This window comes from Conger conger, chromosome 10 (assembly GCF_963514075.1).
Source record: "Conger conger chromosome 10, fConCon1.1, whole genome shotgun sequence".
Classification (NCBI taxonomy): domain Eukaryota; kingdom Metazoa; phylum Chordata; class Actinopteri; order Anguilliformes; family Congridae; genus Conger; species Conger conger.
In genome coordinates, this window is record NC_083769.1 from 3,721,737 (window position 1) to 3,744,306 (window position 22,570).

General features: G+C 47.9%; 2 protein-coding genes and 1 non-coding gene across 3 annotated transcripts; 1 reads left to right on the forward strand and 2 right to left on the reverse strand.

Annotated features, from left to right (window-relative positions):
- Nucleotides 1-4,324: 4,324 nt before the first annotated feature.
- trnar-acg (transfer RNA arginine (anticodon ACG)) lies at nt 4,325-4,397 on the reverse strand. Its single transcript has one exon. It is a non-coding gene; the product is annotated as a tRNA-Arg (tRNA).
- Nucleotides 4,398-5,148: 751 nt separating this feature from the next.
- On the forward strand, nt 5,149-10,221 carry LOC133138583 (uncharacterized). Its single transcript, XM_061257464.1, has 5 exons — nt 5,149-5,155; nt 6,625-6,700; nt 7,040-7,111; nt 7,739-8,608; nt 8,789-10,221. Exons 1-4 carry the CDS (start codon nt 5,149-5,151, stop codon nt 8,244-8,246), a joined length of 663 nt encoding a protein of 220 aa, XP_061113448.1. The 3' UTR covers nt 8,247-8,608; nt 8,789-10,221.
- Nucleotides 10,222-10,693: 472 nt separating this feature from the next.
- On the reverse strand, nt 10,694-22,048 carry tbc1d25 (TBC1 domain family, member 25). Its single transcript, XM_061257465.1, has 8 exons — nt 21,863-22,048; nt 20,606-20,715; nt 20,250-20,419; nt 14,447-14,571; nt 13,865-14,053; nt 13,297-13,572; nt 12,206-12,635; nt 10,694-12,121 (listed from the first exon to the last, which is right to left on the reverse strand). The coding sequence occupies exons 1-8, from the start codon at nt 21,905-21,907 to the stop codon at nt 11,346-11,348; spliced, it is 2,121 nt and encodes a 706-aa protein (XP_061113449.1). The 5' UTR covers nt 21,908-22,048; the 3' UTR covers nt 10,694-11,345.
- Nucleotides 22,049-22,570: the final 522 nt, after the last annotated feature.

Here is a 22,570-nt window from a genome sequence, read left to right on the forward strand (position 1 = left end):
AATAAGTACTAACAATAACAACTGTGCCATAATGTCTGTATGTATTTATATTCATTCACACAATTTCTCTCTGTGCGCGCCCGCCACACAGTGCTTTTAAACTAATGTGCCTGGGTTTCATTTTAGATTAAGCTGGCACACATATTTTTCATCATCCCATGCATCGTTACACGAAGGGTACACCTTTCTGGAAAAAGTGAATCACAGGTACATGGGTACTGGGTACTGAATAATGACAGGTCTGTGCATTTGAAGCGTTTTTATTGATTTATTTATATATATATATATTTATTTATCACCAATACAACTGTCAGTTGGACTCTTCCAAAAGCCTGTTCCAATTAATTTCTTGCTTCTTTTCAATTTTCTGCTGCTGAAATGGAAATTCACTACAACAAGACTTGAAAATCAATATTGTTGTCCCTGGTCCAGCTCTTAATCTCGTATCAGAACCATTTAAAGAGATGCATGAAGCTTCCAGCAGGACAAACATAACACCTGCATGTGCTTGTTTCAAACCATTTGTTTGGCTTGTTTATACCATTGGAACCATACCATTATACCATTCATCTTTTATTAGTGCGGCACCAGAAACACAGCAAAAACTTCAATTCAATCTAATGTGTGATTATTTGATTTAGTGTCGACTTCCAGGTCCAGCTCGAACTAGTCTGGCCCTTGTCACGTCTCCTGTTCCTGTCCCATAGTTTGTTTCTGTGTGTTCTCCCTGTTTCTATGTTTTCCCTGTGTTAATCTTCCATTTCATGTTTTCCTTTTTTCCCGGTTACATGTCCATGCCCCCTGCACCTAATATGTGTTTCCTCATGTGTAATCATCTCACCTGCTTCTCGCTGTCTCATCATTAGTGGTGTATATAACCCTGTTGTTTGGTCCTGTACCAGACTGTCTTGCACCCTGTATGTCATTTAACTTTCCAGTGGCTATTCCTGCTTCAGCCTGCAGTCCAGTCCTGCTCCAGTCATCCTGGTTGCTTGGACTCGGCCTCTTTGCCTGGTCTTGAATACACAGCAAAAAAAGAAACCGCATTTTCACAAGACGCTACACTTGTTCCGTTTATTTTCCCATCCTCTTGAATTTAATAAGGCAATTGTTGTACAATAGCACAATGCCAGGAACTAATTCGTTTGTTGGTTTAATCTTTGCCATTTTTTCAATAATACATTTCAAAGAAGATATGTTTTTAAACATTTAACTCAGTTTAAAAAAAAACGTATCTATTTCAATTCAAGTATGCCAAGTATCTCACTGCCTGCAAGTGAGAGAGCACATGCACATTAATTTGAGGGAAATTGGTTTTGGAGTAGCATTCACGAGCTATACTTTTTCAGAGGCCCATTTATTACTTCGCACGGGCCCGAAATTGTGAATATAACTGACTGGTAAGCTCCATGGGTTTTCTATTGACTCTTGTTTTTGCGGCGAAAGCTTGACGTAATTAGCTACAGTAAAGTTAACGATGGGACTTGAGCGGGACAGATTACATGTGGGCAAGGCACTTCTACACTGGACGTGCAACCGCCGAGAGGGTCTCCGATGAAACCTTCGCTTGCTAACAAGGTAGCTTCTGTACTGAGGCCCAAACAATGGTCCAATGGCCCAATGGTTAGTACAAATAGCTAGGCTAATCTATACTGAAAAGCTTACCAATGTCTGACTAGCTACCTAGCGAACTAACTAATGTTATTTAGCTGACGTTAATTTAATAGTGAACTAGTCAGCTTAGCTAGCTGTGTGAGATAGCTAACCTCGTTTGGAAGCGTGCGCATATTTAATTTAGAAATAATAACTGATAAGTTAACTTAATTGTGTAATTGACCGAGTTTATATAACGTTACGAGATGAACCGAAAAGCCAATCGAAGTAACCATTATCTGCAACTAAAGTCTGCGAGATGCAGCACTGTCATGTCTTCTAAAGTCTGAAGCTGAGTGCAATTGTAAATGCTAGCCATCTGGGCCCTGTTTTATGTGCTTGGTTAACTCAGTTTGTCCACATATTGATAAACTCAGGATTTTCGATTTCACAAAGTGAGTTCGCAATTTCGCCCGACTTGTTACCCTATTAAACCCACATGCGAAACCGTTACTTTCGCTTATGTTAGCTCTAGCTCAGGGGTCGGAAACCCTGGAGAGCCGCAGGGTGTGCTGGCTTTCGTTGTTACGTGGCATTAATTGATCAATGAAAGCCGTTGATTACACAGTTAACTCACCTCAGCTGGTTTCTTGGGTCTCAATCGGTTGCTTATTTTAAGGTGGAGACGAAAGCCAGCACACCCTGCGGCTCTCCAGGACCAGGGTTGCCGACCCCTGCTCTAGCTGGATAGCTAACATGTGACTTACATAGCCTACTGTAAACTTAACTTATTTTAGTTTTTAGACTACCCTGGTGTTGAAATACCAGTAAACAGCTTGAGCTGCTGAAACCATGTTAAGTATGGAACTGGTCTAACTCAGTTAGTAACTGGTCAACTAGCTACCAGCTGTTTCAAAACCAACTTTACGGTAGCTAGCTAATGAAGTTAGGGAGGTAAGCCCCGTTTTGGTGATTTTCCAGAAGACAGATATTGCCAGTTTATTTTTCCTGAACAACTGCTACAGTAGAAATACAATCAAATAATAACTTACACGTCGCTGGCTTGTTTTAATCATTGTTGTTTTAATCATGCAATATTTGGTTGGATTCGTATAGGTATTTCCTCGTATGCATTCTTATGGGATGCAACACTTAATGAAATGAGTAACGTTAACTTACTCCCAAAACGCAATATGTACCGAAAGTCAGAAAGTCAAAGCTACAGGCTGCAGCTTCAGTATTCCAATGTATTCACGGACTAGATCGGCTTTTCACGAGCTAATTAAAGACCATTCGTAAAGCCAAAATGCTTTATACCACATTGTCAAGTGCGTCACTTTGGTTTAATACACGCACTTAAAATACTGCTTTCTCTCCGGAAAACCTGAAAGTGATTTGGTTTTTGTTTTTCTATGAAAAATGTTACTCAGGCAATCTGCCAAGGTAGGCAATACTTTTTATTGATATCCCAACTATATCCCACTGTTGTTTTCAGCAGAGGCCACATCACTTGACTCAAGTGAGATTTTAGGACTTGCGACTTCATTCTCTATAATTTAAAAGACTTGACTTTTACTTGGTATTCATTACCTGAGGCTATCACAATGTAGCGGACTGATCATGAATGATTTAACATACTAAGTGCGTCAAATTGTGTTTCTGGTTATTTTATTCCACTTTCATCTTTGCAAGGCCATAGAAAACATAGCTACCATATCAAGCAGTATTTAGGCCTACCTTATGAATGCAAGCTAAACATCATAAGCGGTCAATTGACTTAATTTCTGCAAATTGTCAAATTAATATAAGTGAATCATCAGCAAGATGCAGTAATGTTTAAGCATGCTGAAGTAGTTTGAACTTCAAAGTAGCTGGACAGTAGTTCGAAAATAAAACTGAACATGTCATGACCCATTATTATTGGTGTTTTATTAAACTTTAATTCCATACAATCAAAGTGACATCATCTACTGTCAGAATTAGGGACTGCATTAAAGGTGGCAACTGTGCAGATTACTTGTGTATTGCTTGACCTGAGCGATGAATTGACTTGTCTTGCTTGACTTTTAGCAGGGAATTGACCTGACTTGCTTGATTCTGAACACGTTAACTTGAAACTTGAAGGCTAATACTTACTGGTGACTTGTACATTTGTGAATGTGATGTGCTCCCAGTTTTAGTGCTTGTTTTTACAAAATCTACACGCAGGAATTCTGTAAGGTATTTTTCTGATAAGGGTAATCTTGGTTGCTATAAAGAGCAGGTGCAATACACCAAATATTTGAATGCATGGGTTTACATTACAGAGCTTCCTCTTTTGCATATGCTGTTAGGTCTGAGGAACTGCACTGAAACTCTCTTCTGTAAGCAAACACTGATCATTGTTGTGGTTCCATGCTCAATGTCCTTATGTCACTGACGGCCTCCAGTCTGTGATTGACACTGACAGCCTCCAGTCTGTGATTGACAGTGAAGTCCTATCTGTCATCCGGAGTGGCGTTGCGTCACCCCACCACCCAGTGCAGCATTTTCAGTTTTCACAGAAACGTGCTTCTCCTTCACACATATAGACATACATTGCCATCTGGTGGCTAAAAATGTGTCCTTGCAGTTTTTTGGTTGGGGATATAAGAGCTCTGATTGGCTGGATTATTCTTCGTCACGGAAAAGGGTTAAAAGTTACAGCAACTCACTGCTACTTCGGCGATGTTAAGGTAAAGGGGAAAAGAGTCGAGCCAGCCAGGAGTCGAACCTAGAATCTTCTGATCCGTAGTCAGACGCGTTATCCATTGCGCCACTGGCCCGAACGTGATGCAGTGTTCCTAGTGTGTCTATTGAACTAGGTACGTAGTAGGGCCAGTATTTCTAAAAATGATGTAGCAAATTGATATGTATAAATATTTTGAAAAATATTTAAGAAATAAAAAGAACTGCATGTGTTACAGCTGACTACTGTGAGTTAGCTACAATGCAAAAATCCAATCGGTACGTATTTAGGCATTAGGTTGCTTTGGGCATTCAACCCTTCCAACCATGCGGTCCTTGCAGTCCAGCAGTAAAAAATGCGTCTTTAACGGAATTAATCTTGTAAATGACAGTCGAGTTAGCGACGGTAACTAAAATAATAGTTAAATTAAGTTTAAAAGTGAAGTTAGATTATGAAGTAGAAATAACTTCATACAACGAAAAGGCAGAAAACACAGTAACTAACGTTATTACTGTTACTGTTGCTTTTTGTGACCGATAGCAGCTTTTAGTGCAGTAACTTATTTCGGTTTCTCAAAACAACTTATAGTCAACAGTAAGAATTCAGATATAAAAAAAAAAGACCTAACCAGAAGAACCTTACCACCAGCCGAAATAGCTCAGTTGGGAGAGCGTTAGACTGAAGATCTAAAGGTCCCTGGTTCGATCCCGGGTTTCGGCATTTTGGTCGTATGAAAGCATACAACACATTTTTTCCCCAATTATTTCTTGTTTTACTGTTCTAAAAATGTGAGCCTGAATTTGACAAACTCACTAAATATGAATAGAGTTACCAGAGATCGAGTAGATATGGCGGGTAGGGGCCATCTGCTGCCTTGAAGCCGCGAGGACCCCTCGCCCTATGGCACAAATATCAGGTTTCACCTCCAGGGGGCAACTACGAGCACTAAAACCTAAAGCAGCGACAGCAGGTAAAAGCAGGGCAATTCAATTACATACAATGTTCATGTATTTCAAGCATTGTAAGCATACACACAGTGAGCAATTTATTAGGTAGACCTGTATACCAGCTTGTTAATGCAAATAGGTATTCAGCCAATCATGGGGCAGCAAGTAAATGCATAAAAGCATGCAGTCATGGTCAAGAGGATCAGCTGTTGTTCAGACCAAAAGTCCGAATGGGGAAGAAATGTGATCTAAGTGACTTTGACCATGGAATGATTGTTTGTGCCAGACGGGGCAGGCGAAAGTCTGTACGGCGGATCCAATCACATTCCTAGATCTAGGTTTCAAGCGCCAACCGCATACCGAGTTCTAGATTTGGTTCCCCAATGAAATAACCAGGTATTGCTGTCCAATCACTGCACACTTTCAGCATTTCTCTCAAGCGTCCAATCACTGCACTTGGTCAGCCTTTCGAACTCCACGTGCTACGTCACGTCATTTGTTGTCAAAGTTGTTTTGACAGTGAAGCGGTAGGCACAGATAGATAGATAGATAAAATAGATAGATAGATAGATAGATAGATAGATAGATACTTTATTCATCCCGAGGGAAATTTTAGAACAAGCACTACTGACAGCACAGCCGTTGATCGATCAAGACGAACAGGTTTGTTTTTGTTTAATACGCGAGATTAACACAAGTAAACTCTCAGCCGTCACAATTCAAATACTTACGTCAACTTTGTTAAGCGGCAGCTACTTTGTCGACGATTAGCATTAAGGTTACCTAGACTGGTGCTACTAGTTTGGGAAGCTAGATGCTTTCAGCTAATACATGTTTTTGATGAATAAATACCAAATATATATAATTACTGTAGCTATATTAGTAGTTTGAATAGTATTTTCCAGCGTTCTGTGACAATGTGTAATTATTAAGGTAAGCATTTTACACATTTGTGGTCATAGAAATTAGCATAGCTAAGGTTAGCATCGAGCTAGCACTGCTTAACTGTAATGCTATGGCCAGTATTGAGGAGTAAAAGTACGCTGAACCTATGTTAAATACATGGAGATCATGTCATGTGCAAGTGTGGAAGTGTGGCAGCTTAACATGGTTAAAATATCCCTAGAGACCCAGAGGTTTCATTGAAACTGTTAAGTGTGTCAGTCGTGTTTTTGTAGTTTATCCATAGGCCCTCTTATCTCATTGGGTATGACTATAATGGCAGTGCGGATTTGTGTTATTCTTGTGTTGTTTGTCTTATGTTTTTTATTATAATGACAATTCACTGTGTTCTGTATCATGTCAGTTGGACAACATGTCTAAGTCACACAAAGCGATGGGTGATGGGGAATGGCTAGCACGCCTGAGGTTTGCCAGCTCAGGAGTGTGGCCTTCTGGAGAGGGCAACAGACCTGCTCCTCGACAGAAGAGGTGGCACAAACTATACCAGAAGGTAAATGATACAACTAGCAGATAACCTAACTATTAAATGCAATGTTGATAGTTATAAATTGAATTCTGGTTACTTGGAGATGTGACGCCATACACAAAATAGCATCATAGTTATTCTTCATGGTTACAGATAGAAAAGTGCCCACTTCAGTCGAAGGGGCAGGCCAGTCTTTGGGGGAAATATCACACCTGCTCGTGTGGATTTCACAAGTTATCCCACATTTCCACATTTTCAAATTGTACAGATAGAATGCAATAGGTTCAATATCAGTGTGTCGAAATTAACATTTGGAAGGCTGTATAATATTATGTGTTGTATATCTTTGTACATATATTGCAGGGTCATCCACCAGCCAAAGTGGACACCGCAGCCAGCACCAGTGCTGTGGGTGCCACCTCCAGCACTATTGCAGTAAGCGCTAACCCCAGCATTATTGCAGTAAGCGCTAACCCCAGCACTATTGCAGTAAGCGCTAACCCCAGCACTATTGCAGTAAGCGCTAACCCCAGCACTATTGCAGTAAGCGCTAACCCCAGCACTATTGCAGTAAGCGCTAACCCCAGCACTATTGCAGTAAGCGCTAACCCCAGCACTATTGCAGTAAGCGCTAACCCCAGCACTATTGCAGTAAGCGCTAACCCCAGCACTATTGCAGTAAGCGCTAACCCCAGCACTATTGCAGTAAGCGCTAACCCCAGCACTATTGCAGTAAGCGCTAACCCCAGCACTATTGCAGTAAGCGCTAACCCCAGCACTATTGCAGTAAGCGCTAACCCCAGCACGATTGCAGTAAGCGCTAACCCCAGCACGATTGCAGTAAGCGCTAACCCCAGCACGATTGCAGTAAGCGCTAACCCCAGCACTATTGCAGTAAGCGCTAACCCCAGCACTATTGCAGTAAGCGCTAACCCCAGCACTATTGCAGTAAGCGCTAACCCCAACACTATTGCAGTAAGTGCTAACCCCAGCATGTGTAAATATACACATTTTGTCGTTCAAAGCAGTTTCATGTTGTGTAAACTTATGGTCTCAACCTAGCCTGCAGACCCGGTGGAACTGCCATTGCTCTGGCCGCAGACTGCTGCAGCAGGACCAGAAGTGGGTGGCTGAAGCCGTGTTTCGGGGGAATAGCAAAGGCAAGCTGGAGCTGAAGGACAGTCTACAGCTGTGGTACCACCCCCCACCTCCAACTGTCTTATACCATCAGGCTCCCACTCCAGACAGGTTCTTCTCCCACCGGCTCCTGGTCTGGATGCCCTATAGGCTGTGGAAGCTACGCCTCCAGTGCACCAGCCCTGCCTGTGCCGGGCATCAGTTGTGTGGTGGTGGACTGCACAGGAGGGTGCGGCAAGTGCTGGACATCGACAACCACTACAATATGGTCACAGAGACCCTTATCTGCACCAGGTGTAGGTCCAGCTACCTGTCCTGGGGACACACCGTGCTGCAGCAGTTAGACCTGGCCCATCGGTCCCAGTTCAGGGTCATCCTCACCCGCAAGTCATTATTTTGCCCTCATATTCACTTGCGTATGAGCTTTTTATGACCTTTGACAGTATTTATTTCAAAAAGCGTCCCTGAAAATGATACTTGAATTGATTTCCTCTTCAGACTTGCCTGTGACATACGTGTCATTCGCTTGTTGCGTGAGAGGACCCTGGGGAATGGACCGGTGCGGCTCATAGGTCAACTGAGAGAGAACCACAGTGAGGAGTGGTTACAGCGGGTCAGTCGGTACACCTCAGAGTGTATGGGGTTTCTAAACAAACCCGGCCTCCAACAGCTGACGTTTCAGGAACCTCCACCACCTGTGCCAGTGCCAAGCTACAAGTGGCTCCTCACTGTGTACAGCAAGGACATCCTCACCAGGCTGGAGGACATCAAGGCAGCCCTCACCTCCACTTATGGGTCAGTTTTAAAAATGGATTCCACCAAGAGGGTCTGATCTGTATTTATAAACGCACACTCATTTGAAATGTATCGTTGATATCATTTTGTTATTGTTTGATCACCATTTTTCAGGATTTTTTGATAATTATAATGATGATTATTTGTTTGTTTTCTATGTGTATAATTTGTTTCATTCAGATCACAAAGAAATTGAGTGGGCCAGCGTAGGGGACGGCCCAGTGGCTGACGTCCATGGGCAGTGAAATCGGTCAGGTACTGATTAGTGTCCTGACAGCAGACGAAGGCGGTGGAATTGATGCGATGACAGCGGGGTTGGTGGAGCGATACAGGAGGGCAGGTGTTGCTCCTCCGACTCTGCTGTATGTGGACTCCCACTGCTGCAAGGAGGCGGGAGACACGAAGCTGAAGCAGAGGTTTAGTGGCTGGCCAAATGTAATTATCCGCCTTGAAATCTGGCATTTCATCCGACGTCTGGCTGGAGGGGTCACAACGGATGCCCACCAGCTGTATCCCATCTTCATGGCGAGGCTGTCGGCGTGCATTTTTGAATGGGACGCTGGGGACCTTGCCCAACTGCGAAGGGCCAAAAGGGAGCGGTTGACCCAAGAAGGCTGGCCTGTTCTGATGGATGCAGAAGTGGACAAGCACATCTCCAAGGCAGAGCTGGCGCTTCACTGTAAGAGAAGGACACGAGGGACGGACAACACCATCAGCCTCGTGGACATGCTCATAGGAGAGCTTATTGGGGACAAGGGCAAAGACTCCATGGGTGTTCTGCTCTTCGACACTGTGCGGATGATGCACTTGTGGCGGGTCCAGAAGCGACATGTTGGCTGCATTCAGGACCTCCCAAATGTAGAGCTCTACACAGAAACGGGGACGGTCACCAAGGGTGGAATTGCCCTGAAAACCTATAGGTGTGCCAGGGGCTCAACGTCGCTGGAGTCCTTTCACTGCCACCTGGCCAGATTTATTCCAGGTTTGTCTTTGCAGAATATACCACACCTGTCATTACTGTCATTACTGTTTGTTTATTTCATTGCAATTAACATAATACTAATTTTTCCACTGTGTTTCTCTATGTAATGTATTGTGCTTCACTGTTGTGTTTCTTTATGTAATGTATTGGCCTCTTTTGGTTTTCACAGGGAACAGCGCCAATAGTTTAAATTTTCAGATATATCTGTTGGAAGGTATATTCCGCTGGAATAAAGACCGTGCTGCAGCTGCTCTTGCTGGTGGCGAAAATTCACGTGATCTGCAGTTCTTACTCCACAGAGCAGCAACATGTCGAGCAACAGCAACACTGCAACACGTGTGGTTATTCTGGCCAGTACACGGCCGCTCTTTGTAACATTGCCCTGCCTAAAAGAAGCAATTTATCAAATGACTTGAGCTGTTAGTAAGCTGTGAGAGAATGAAACCAGAACAATTCTTTCTACAGAAATGCCACTTTTTTACCCCCATCAAACCACGGCAGAAACCTTAAAGCGGGGCTTCTAACAGAGCTGGGTCAAATACGGAATTGTTCTGGATTAAAATACTTTCCTGTGCTCGATTGATCCAACCAAGAGAACCAGTGGGGTTTGCATTTTTCATAGGTTCCAATACACAAGCGTAGTAAAGCATAGAAAAGTATTTGAATCCAAAACAATTATGCATTTGACCCAGGCCTGGCTGGCAGGAGGCAGGCCCACACCGAAATAAAAAATCTGAATATGTGTTCACAGATTAAACTTCAAAAAATAAGTATGGTGAGTCAGAGATATTCAGAACATGGACATTATTATTATTGTCTGTACAGAAATGAGCAGCAACAAATAATGCTTCAACACATGTATGAAGGCCACATATTTGTTCAAAACAGACATTTTATAAACACAGAAGTTGAATAGTCTTGATTCCAGGATCTGGTATGATTCGTCAACCTCAATATGAATTGTGAAGCAGTCCAGTAATCTCCCGGTGGAAACACTACAATGAAAGCCTGTGTCAGGCTAAAGTGCTCAGACAAGCCCAAGTGAAGTGCTCGGCTGGTGGTTATTTTTAAAGTGCTCAGACAAGCCCAGGTGAGGTGCTCGGCTGGTGGTTGTTTTGAAAATGAGTGAGGAAATGCGCACTAGTCTCGGCCCTAAATGCGCAGTTTGTCTAATCACAGTGAAGCACATACAGGGTCTTTCCAGGAGACAGGAGCTACACACAATCGAGACACACAGGATCAGAATAGACGTGCACAGTGATCACAGTGGCACACACACACACACACACACACACACACACACACACACACACAGCATCAGGAGAGTTGCAGTGTCTAGTGACATCATCCATCAGGAAAGAGTCGGAGATCACAGTTGGAAGCAGTGTGTGCTTGGTGGATGTGAGCATTCAGTGATTTCGGCTTGCTTTGTGTGTGCATGGTGGAGAAAACGGTGTGGTTGAGCGTAGCTACCATCATTTTGTCATTTGCAAGGCCAACAGCAAATAGTGACGCAATAAGACACAGACACGCTTGAGATACTGCATACGTGTCTGTACTGTACGTGTGCATGTGTGGTGCATCAGTGTGGTGCATTTTAGCTGACACTTTTATCCAAAGCGATTTACAGATGATTAGACTAAGCAGGGGACGATCCTTGCTCAAGGGCCCAATGGCTGTGCCGTTCTCATGGCGTCTCCACCGGGTCCCAGTCGTCTGCCTCAGCCACGGGGCTCCAGGCTCCGGTCCCTCTGCTCAGGAGGGCGGGGGGCACGGCGAGGGCTGGGACGGCACGGTGTGGGTCAGCCTGTAGGTGGAGTTGGGAGAGGTGGGACCTGAGGGCGGGGCGGAGGGGCCCTCCGGGCTCCAGACCGCGCTCTGCAGGTAGTCGGCGAACAGCGCCCGGGCGCGGTGGAGCACGGGGGCCAGGCTGTGCCGGCGCACCAGCCGGTCGAAGTGCATGGCCAGCTCGTTATGGTCCAGGTCACCCCGCATGACGTGAGCCCGCTGCTCCAGGAGCAGCGACACGCACAGGAACAGCATGAAGGGGTGACCGCACCCCAGCTCCTGTGGAGGGGGCAGGGCGGGGGGCGTGCCACGGACCCCCTGCAAGGGGGCCGGGGCCCCGCCCACAGAGACACCGCTCTCCGTGGGCGTGGCTGGGGAGGCGGCTGCCGTCCCATTGGATGCTGAGAGTGTAAAGGCGTGTCCGGCAGAGGGATTATTTGGCGACGCCGGTCTCCTATTGGTTGGTGAAGCAGAGGGGGTGTGTTGAAGTCTGGGCGCGGCTTGCGTGTTCGGCGGGGAGGGGGGGGAGAGCGGCGCCCCCGTGTGGCCGGTAGGGAGACCACACTCACCAAACTCTGCCAGAGGGGGAGTGACGCGTGATGCTCCCTCACCTTCTTTGCCCCCACGCTCCTCAGAAGGCTGTCCGCCCACCGGGGGCAGGGCCAGGCCAGAGTCGTCCCCTGCATGGGCGCTGTAGTACTTAAACTCCCCACAACCGGGCTGCTTCTCACAGGGAGGGGGTGCTGCCGAAAGAGAGCCCCCCTCCCCCTCTCCTCTGCCCCTACACTCCACCCCCTCCCCCTTCGGGGCACACCCGTCTGCTCCACTTGTTCCACGCTCTTCCGGCTCCCCCAGGTCTGCGGCCCCGCCCGGCCCTGGCCCCGGCTCTGGCGCGTCTCCCAGAAGCTGCACCTCCACTCCGGGGGGGTCGGGGGGCAGGGAGCTCCAGCTGACCTCCAGCATGCGCAGGGCGTGCTGGAAGGGGAACTCGCGCTTGAGCTCCAGCAGCAGCCAGCGGTAGCAGAAGAGCAGGCCGTGGGCGCCGCGTGCCGCCAGGCGGCCGTGCAGCTCCGGGTCGCTCCGCTGCAGCACCAGCCTCAGGTGCCGGAACTTCAGCGACATGAGCCGGCCGTCCGCCGCGAAGTTCCCCTCCAGCCGCTTCATGGCGCCGCAGAAGCAGATGTAGGCGTGGGCCTCGTGGTCCATCACGGCCAGGATGGGAGACGCGATGTCGCTCATGCCCTGGCAGTACAACACCTGGAGACAGCAGGGGGAACGAGGCAGGTGCGCTTAGCTACGCCTGGGCTGTGGTCCAGTCGGTTAAACATTCGCACCCTCCGGCACTTCCCCTAGCCACGTGGGGGACTCCATTAGAAACCGGATGTTGTGCCTTGGCCGTTTGGATGTGGCCAATTCGGTAAGAAATGTACGTGAATAAACGCAATATCAGCCCCTCGACCCTCGACCCTCGATTTGCCCCTCACCAAGGGGCAAATGCAAGGCCTGCCAAGATTCTACTGCACCAGTGTGGAGTAGATTCTGGCTTAAACCATGTAGTACTTCTCTGTCGATTCTGCCCTTGGTGATGACACAAAAGTTGCCATGGTGATCCTTGTTCCCATTACATGATGTACTCTTTTCACTGTACAGGACACGTGTGTTATGCATTTCTAAGCAAGGCTTAATTAAGACTAATTGCAAACCAATAAGTGGGGTAGTGTTGAGCAGACCTAGGTCATAATTGTTTTGGGATCTTGCCTGGTGCGAGTGAGCCAAACCAAGAGGGTTTACATGTTTTGTATTTCATATTTCATATGTTCCAATACACAAGCTTGGTAAAGTGCAGATAACCTTGAATCCAAAACGATGTATTTGACCCGGGTCTGGTGTGTGGAGCCGTGTGTGGGGAAGGGCACACCTTCGGGTGGGTGATGGCGTAGGTGGTCAGCAGGTTGGCCAGGGCGGTGAGGTGGGGGTTGTCTTCAGAGCCGGCGTAGTACGGGTGGGTGCGGTCCGTCCGCAGGACGTCCTTCATCACGTTCCCCCTGATCAGGGCCAGGTCGCCGGGGGCCACGCGCGCCGGCCACTCCCTCTTCAGCCGCTCGTACTCCTGGGTCTTCCTCTTCATGTAGTCCATCCGCTCCTGGCCCGTCAGCCCGTCCGGGTACACGTTCAGCAGGTACCGCCACACCACCTGGGCCCGGGGCACAGAGGGGGGTGATCCAGAAGGACTTCTCTTTTAAATGTACTTAAAGCACAACATTCGAGAGTACCAAAACAATGCCGGTCACCTGTACTACAGTTATCGTGTGGTGCTTGTGTTCTGTGTGCCGTGTGTCTTCTGCGAGTAGAAACTGTGAGTGTGTGTGTGTGTACACATGTGTGCGTGTATGTGTGTACGTGCGTGTGTGTGTATGTGTGCATGCATGTGTGCGTGTGTATGTGTGTGTCTGCGTGTGTGTGTGTATGTGGTGAGCACCGTGTACCTTGCGCAGCGATGGCTCCACACCCCCATGGTAAATGCGCAGTCGAAGCTCCTCGGGGTTGCAAAGCTGGCCCTGGCTGTTGAGGAAGCTGTGGAACTCGGAGTCACTCAGAGGGGGTTTGAACGGCTTCACCTCCTCCCCATACGACCAGCTCAGAGCCTGCTGCACCCGCGACAGAGTACGGCCCACCTGGGGAGGGTGACCTCACTCAGCCGAGACAGCAGTGACTGGATCAGTGACATCACTCACCTGAGACAGCAGTGACTGGATCAGTCACATCACTCACCTGAGACAGCAGTGACTGGATCAGTCACATCACTCACCTGAGACAGCAGTGACTGGATCAGTCACATCACTCACCTGAGACAGCAGTGACTGGATCAGTCACATCACTCACCTGAGACAGCAGTGACTGGGTCGGTGACATCACTCACCTGAGACAGCAGTGACTGGATCGGTGACATCACTCACCTGAGACAGCAGTGACTGGATCGGTGACATCACTCACCTGAGACAGCAGTGACTGGGTCGGTGACATCACTCACCTGAGACAGCAGTGACTGGATCAGTCACATCACTCACCTGAGACAGCAGTGACTGGGTGAAAGGAAGGGCAGCAGCAGCCAGACCCCTCCTTTCCCCAGGCAGTAGGTCGGAGCTGATCACATCCTTGGGACTAATGATGTCCCAGCCCTCCAAGAGGGGACCTGAGAAAAACATCAGCATAGTATAGTCACTTAAACGCTGTGGGTGTGAGTGTGTTAATGCAATACAGTGCTCTCCATAATATTTTTGGACGTTTTTGATTTGGCTTTACACTCCACCATTTCAGATTGTAGTCAAACCATTTAGATGTGGTTAAAGTGCAGATTCTCAACTTTCAGTGCAGATTTGTTTATTATCCTTTATTTTAGCTGGCGAGACCCATTGAGATTTCAATCTCTTTTTCAAGGGAGCCCTGGCCAAGAGATGCAGTGAATTTACACATAAAGCATACAGACACACAGAAAGGAAAATCAATCAAACCACACATTATGAATATAATTATTATAGATAATTGAAGTAAAACAAATGCAACATTTATTTAAGGTTTGCAGTAATCTCTTAAAATCACCCAAAGGCATGAAATAGTCTATTCCTTCGGGAACTGGTTCCAGGACCAAGGGGCATAAGAACTAAAAGCCATCTTTCCAAATTCTGGTCAAGGTAGGGAGAAGTACAGTAAAAGCACAAGATGGAAGAGTTTGTGTTCCAGTTAGAAAGGGAAATAATTGGTTGTCCATCCATCATCACCCGCTTATCCGGAGTCGGGTCGCGGTGGCAGTAGGCAAAGCCGGGTATTCCAGGCGTCCCTCTCCCCAGCAACACATTCTAGCTCCTCCTGGGGGATCCCGAGGCGTTCCCAGGCCAGGAGAGATATATAATCTCTCCAGTGGGCTCTGGGTCTCCCTCGGGGTCTCCGCCCAGTTGGAAGAGCCCGGAAAACCTCCAAAGGGAGGCGCCCGGGAGGCATCCTGATCAGATGCCCGAACCACCTCAATTGGCTCCTTTTGACGTGAAGGAGCAGCGGCTCTACTCCGAGCTCCCTCCGGATGGCCGAGCTCCTCACCCTATCTCTAAGGCTGAGCCCGGCCACCCTACGGAGGAAGCTCATTTCAGCCGCTTGTATACGCGATCTCGTTCTTTCGGTCACTACCCAAAGCTCGTGACCATAGGTGAGGGTTGGGACAAAGTCGATCATTGATCGAGAGCTTCGCCTTCCGGCTCAGCTCCCTCTTCACCACGACGGTCCGGTGCAACGCCCACATTACTGCTGACGCTGCACCGATCCGCCTGTCGATCTCACGCTCCCTTCTACCCTCACTCGTGAACAAGACCCCGAGATACTTGAACTCCTTCACTTGGGGCAAAGACTCGTTCCCAACCCGGAGGGAGCAATCCACCATTTTCCGGCAGAGAACCATGGCCTCGGACTTGGAGGAGCTGACTCTCATCCCGGCCGCTTCACACTCGGCTGCAAACCGCTCCAGTGCGTGCTGAAGGTCACAGTCCGATGAAGCCAGCAGAACCACATCAGCAGCAAAAAGCAGAGATTCGATTCTGAGGTCACCAAACCGGACACTCTCCTCACCTCGGCTGCGCCTTGAGATCCTGTCCATGAATACCACAAACAGGACCGGTGACAAGGGGCAACCTTGGCGGAGTCCAACACCAACAGGAAACATGCTTGACTTTGTGCCGAGAGTGTGGACACAGCTCTCACTTTGGTTATACAGGGACCGGATGGCTCATAACAACGGCCCCGGTACCCCATACTCCCGCAGTACTCCCCACAGGGTTCCCCGGGGGACACGGTCGAAAGCCTTCTCCAAGTCCACAAAGCACATGTGGACTGGATGGGCAAACTCCCATGACCCCGCCAGCAACCCTCCCAAGGTAAAGAGCTGGTCCAATGTTCCACGACCAGGACGGAAGCCACATTGCTCCTCCTGAATCCGAGGTTCGACCGTCGGTCGGAGCCTCCTTTCCAGCACCCTAGAGTAAGCATTCCCAGGCAGGCTGAGGAGTGTGATACCCCGATAATTGGAGCACACCCTCCGGTCCCCCTTCTTGAAAATGGGGACCACCACCCCGGTCTGCCACTCTGCAGGTACTGTCCCCGACCTCCACGCGACACTGAAGAGGCGTGTCAGCCAAGACAGCCCAACAATGTCCAGAGCCTTCAGCATCTCAGGGTGAATCTCATCCACACCCGGCGACTTGCCACTGAGGAGCTTTTTGACTACCTCAGCAACTTCCGCCAGGGATATAGGTGCAGATTCCCCCGAGTCTTCAGGCTCTGCCTCTTCCACAGAGGACGTGTTGTTCGGGTTCAGGAGCTCCTCGAAGTGCTCTTTCCACCGCCTGACAATATCCCCAGTCCGGGTCAGCAGTTCTCCTCCCCTGCTGAAAACAGCCTGAGGCAAGCCCTGCTTTCCCTTTCTGAGTCGTCGGATGGTTTGCCAGAACTTCCTCGAGGCCAACCGAAAGTCCTTCTCTATAGCCTCCCCAAACTCCTCCCATACCCGGGTTTTTGCTTCAGCAACTGCCGAAGCCGCAGCCCTTCTGGCCACCCAGTACCTGTCTGCTGCTTCAGGGGACCCCCGGGCCAGCCAAGCCCGAAAGGCCTCCTTCAGCTTGACGGCCTCCCTCACCGCTGGTGTCCACCAGCGGGTTCTTGGGTTGCCGCCCCGACAGGCACCGATGACCTTCTGGCCACAGCTCCTGCTTGCTGCCTCAGCAATGGAGGCTTTGAACATGGCCCACTCGGACTCCATGTCCCCAGCTTCCCCCGAGATGCATGAGAAGTTCCTCCGGAGGTGGGAGTTGAAGACCTCGCGAAAAGGGGCCTCCGCCAGACGTTCCCAGTTCACCCTCACTACACGTTTGGGTTTACCGGGTCTGTCCGGCAGCCTCCCCGGCCACTTGATCCAACTCACCACCAGGTGGTGATCAGTTGACAGCTCTGCTCCTCTCTTCACCCGAGTGTCCAAGACATACAGCCGCAGGTCTGATGATACGACCACAAAGTCGATCATTGATCTTTGGCCTAAGGTGCTCTGGTACCAAGTACACTTATGAGCTACCCTATGCTCGAACATGGTGTTTGTTATCGACAATCCATGACCAGCACAGAAGTCCAATAACAAAACTCCACTTGGGTTCAGATCAGGTAGGCCATTCCTCCCAATCACCCCCCTCCAGGTTTCTCCGTCGTTGCCAGCGTTGAAGTCGCCCAGCAGAACTATGGAGTCTCCGGGTGGCACCCTTTCCAGGATGCCGCCCAGTGACTCCATGAAGGCCGGATACTCTGAACTGCCGTTTGGTGCATAAGCACAAATGACAGTCAGAGCTTTCCCCCCAGCGACACGTAGTCGCAGAGAGGCGACCCTCTCGTTCCCCGGGTGGAACTCCAACACAGTGGCGCTCAGCCGGTGGCTTGTGAGTATCCCCACACCCGCCCGGCGCCTCTCACCTTGAGCAACTCCAGAAAAGAACAGAGTACAGCCCCTCTCCAGGAGTTTGGTTCCGGAACCAGTACTGTGCGTGGAGGTGAGCCCAACTATATCTAGTTGGTACCGCTCCGCCTCCTGCACTAGCTCCGGTTCCTTCCCCACCAGAGAGGTGACGTTCCACGTCCCCAGAACCAGTCTGCGACGCCGAGGATCAGCACGCCTGGATCCCCGCCTTTGCCTACTGCCCGTTGGGCAAAGCACCCGACTCCAATGCCGACCCCTGCAGGTGGTGAGCCTACAGGGCGGCGACCCCACGTGACCAGTTTGGGCTGTGCCCGGCCAGGCCCCATGGGATAAGGCCCGGCCACCAGACACTCGCCGACGAGCTCCCCTCCCGGGTCTGGCTCCAGCAGGGGGCCCCGGTTTCCCTTTTCCGAGCGAGGTAACTGGATCATTGTGTGGCCGTATCATGGAGTCTTTGAATCGCTCTTAGTCTAGCCCCTCCCCCGGGACCAATTTGCCTTGGGAGACCCTACTGGGGGCTAACAGTGCCCCCAACAACCTAGCTCCCCGGATCACACAAACCCCTCCACCACCCTAAGGTGGCGATTCCTTGGAGGGGAATTGATTGTGGCTAAAATAAAAAAGTGTACCAATGGAGCCACGGTGAACTAGAGACGTCAGGCCTGCGGTGAACTAGAGACGTCAGGCCTGCGGTGAACTAGAGACGTCAGGCCAGAATACAGTGGTGAGTAAGAAATCTGGCATTCATAATGAAACATGAGGCAGCATGACACACTGTGTCAATAACCTGCAGAGTGAAAGCACATGCATGCATGGAAAGAATGTCACCATAATGAATCACAGGCAGAACGGTGGCTTGAACCAATTTCCTTCTTGCAAGTGCTTGTTTCTAAAAAATAAAGCCTCAAACTTGAGCTTTTTAACAAGATTCTCAATATGCATTTTAAAACAGAGCTTTTCATCCAGCCAAATTCCCAGATATGAACAGGAGAGACTTGCTCAATAATTTTCCCCATCTACTGTAAATATATCTAGGAGCATGGTCTAGAAAAATACATGATCTTTGTTTTTATCTGATTTAAGACCAGTTTCAACCCATGGAGAGTAACCTGAATAGAGTTAAAAGACAGCTCTACTCAGCACAGGAGTATCGGATTGTGTTATCTGGATGTAGATGAGTTGTTGAGCTCTTCACAGCTGAATCAATGTCACTTATATGAATGCTAAATTGCACTGGACCTAGAATAGACCCTTGTGGTACACCCTGGGAAGTACATTCACAGGATGATTTTTGACCATCTGCATGCTCTGTCACCTGTCAGAAAGAAGTTTTTAAACCATCGGACTGCTTTGGTGCTCAGTATAATTGAGAGAGCCTATTGATTAAGATATCTAAAGCGTTTGGATCATGCTAAGTCAATAAATGACTTAAAGATGTGTTCATTTGCTTCCTTAGCATGGGTATAACAGAGATTTCAGTATCTAATTTTGATTCTATGCTTCTGATTGCCTTTGGAATTATTGGAGTTCTGACAAGCTAAGGAAGGCAGTATGAGAAATAATACAAAAAAACTGTCCTAGACATAGGCTTACCAGGCAACCCTTAGGCTTAGCAAATTCAACTGTTTGGAACATCATCATCATCAAAAGGAAGAGAGCACGGGTGAGCTCAATAATCACAAAAGGGCCTGATAGGTCTAGGAAGACCTCTACAGTTTCTGACCAAAGAGGTCTCGCCATAATGAAGACGAACCCCCAAAACACCTATCCGTCACATCAGAAGCACTCTTCAGGAGGCAAGCATGGATGTGTGAGTGACTACTGTCCACAGAAGACTTCACGAACAGAACTACAGTGTCTACACTGCATGTCTGCCGCACCAGTAGTTAGCCACAAAAACAGGTGGCCAGGCTACAGTCTACAAAGAATTACCTCAAAGACCCTGCAGAGTTCATTTTACATTTACATTTTAGTCATTTGGCAGACGCTTTTAATCCAAAGCGACTTACAAGTGCATAGGTTCTTCCACAAGTCAAAGCATCACATCCATAACTAGGAAAAACATAGGAAGTGCTGTTCTAAACATATAGTCATCATAAAGTGCAATTTTATTTTATTTTTTTATTTTTTTTTGGCGGGGGGGGGGGGTTTAGACAAGGATAGGGATATCAGAAAGGGGGGCGGGGGAAATCAGGAGGGAGGTTTAAGGTAGAGTTTGAAAAGGTGTTCTGGAACTAAATTGCTGTCAATCACCTTTAGTGATCACATCAGCATTAGAATGTCCAATTAAGAACATTCAAATCATAGATCTGCGGTCTTACACCACAAAGGTGTAACTTGTAGGAGTACAGTTAAAATTCTCTCACTGTCCTCTGCTGGTTTGACGTCCATCTTTAAGAACAGGCAGGGTTCGGCTGAGTGGGCAAACGCGGCGTCGAGGTCCAGGTCTGACAGGAGGGACAGGTACACCTCTCCATCACCCTGGTTACTGTCACCATGGCGCCGGCACAGGTAACTCACCACAAAATTAGACTTCCTGATGGGAGACAGAGGGGCAGTGTAAAAAGAGTGTGTATGCTTGTGCAGGGTGTGCATGGGGACAGTATGTAGCTTGTGCGTGTGTGTGTGTGTCTGTGTGTGTGTGCTCCCCATAGTGAAACATGAACTCTACCCCTCCTGCCTCGCCCCAGTCTTCCAGGCCAGGCCCCTCCCCCACACTCACCTGTTGAGCTCAAACGCTCGGATGAGAATGTGGTGCAGCACATCCAGGGAGGTGATCTGAGGGTCAACGGCAAACGAACGGCTCTCTGCTGCCAACGCCCCCTCGCACTTCTACAACAGAAAAGGCCAATGATCACTTTACAACAGTGCAGAGTACCAACACTCCCACTGCTCTCGCACTGTTCTGCCATATGTAGAGTAACTACACCCCACTGCTCTGCTGTATTATAGAGTAACTACACCCCACTGTTCTGCTGTATTATACAGAGTAACTACACCCCACTGTTCTGCTGTATTATACAGAGTAACTACACTCCCACTATTCTGCTGTACACTACAGTAACAGTAACGTATGTCCCATTTCCGTGTTTCCTCCTCCTTTACCCCTCCTCCCCACTTCTCGTCTGCTCGTGAAGTTCAGGAAAACAGACGAGTGAAGTAGACAAGGGTAACGGGGTGAAAGGAAAAAGGATCCATCACTGTAACCACTGGCTTTGTGTAAACTCCCACTGCACACAACTGAGCAGCTCTGCGCATAACCTCACATGAGTAGTAGAAGCCTAATCAATAATTGTATTCGTACAATAATTATTCTGACTGGAGCCACAGGTTAAGGGTATCTAGTTCGCCATTAATAACAGCATAAGCAGTGGGATAGCCGTCTCAGCCTTTTTGTCCTTCTGTAATCAGAAAGTTAACCCGATGCGAGTCACAATTTATTGGATTTGGAAAGGCAACATATACGAATGTAATAACTACATGACCAATCGGTAAATTACAACACCGTAGAACAATCCACAAGTAAGCGTAATAAATGCATAAGAGCTACGGAACTAGCCTATCTCAAGACGAGAGTGCATAAACAATGCATTTTTACCTGGTCGATAGTTATTTAATTGTAAGCGGAGGAAAGGTAGATTATACTAGTTATTGCTGTGAAGGGTAGCTAGTGTTGCTAGCTAGTGAACTGTGTCCGGTTTCTTTTTGCTTATGTGGCAGTCCAGTGCTGGAGACAGCGAAGGCAGTTAGATGTGCAATAAAGACAGTGTCGATGGAACAGCTGGAACTGGAATGAGTGTCACTAATTATTTAACTAGCTGGCTAGCTAGTAGCCTGTAGAAGTACGACCCCCCCAGATAGGAAATCGATCACGCTACAAATAAATAGGTATATCCAGTCTCAAACCAAGCACTCAATGTCCTGTTTTGTAGGGTACATAAACTGTGGAGCCTAGACAGAATTTGCACATATTACTCACCTTGACTCTGACACGAACTACCGCCCTTTCATCCTCGGCTGCCATAGCAAGGAATCCGTGTTGCGCGGACAATGTGTAACTGTTAACGTACTTTATTTTACTTCAAAAGACTCGGATACTGCTCGCCAGCTATGTCTCAAAGTAAATCACACAGCTGTGTTTTTGTCTCCGCCTGTCGCCACACACGCTATAGCACCCCGGGATATGAAGGTACACAATGACATCATTCAGCAACCTTGCAGCCACGTGATATATATTCAGTCTGTATTTTTACAGTCTCTAGTCGGTCAAAAATCTTGAGAAACACACGTCTGTAATTTTACAGTTCATGATAACATTATGAATAGGCCTACATTTAATCCATTTAACAGTATTGCCATCTTTTTTTAATGCTGACATATTTTGCAGTGCCTTGCAGACTTTTGAGTTTGTATTAATCCAACTATTCAACTCGCTGTACGTCGCTCTGGATAAGAGCGTCTGCCAAATGCCATTAATGTAACTCAACACATATTCAGGAGTTATAATATCAAGATGGACTTGACTCTTCAGCAGGAATCACCATATTTGTGTAAACTTAAAAAGTGACTAAAAGTGCACTTGTCAAAGTGCAGAGAAGCACCTTCGCATGTCAGATTAACTATATTAGGCCTGTACTTCATCTCCCCAAGAATCATGCAGACACAATCATAGACAGCGTAAGGGGAG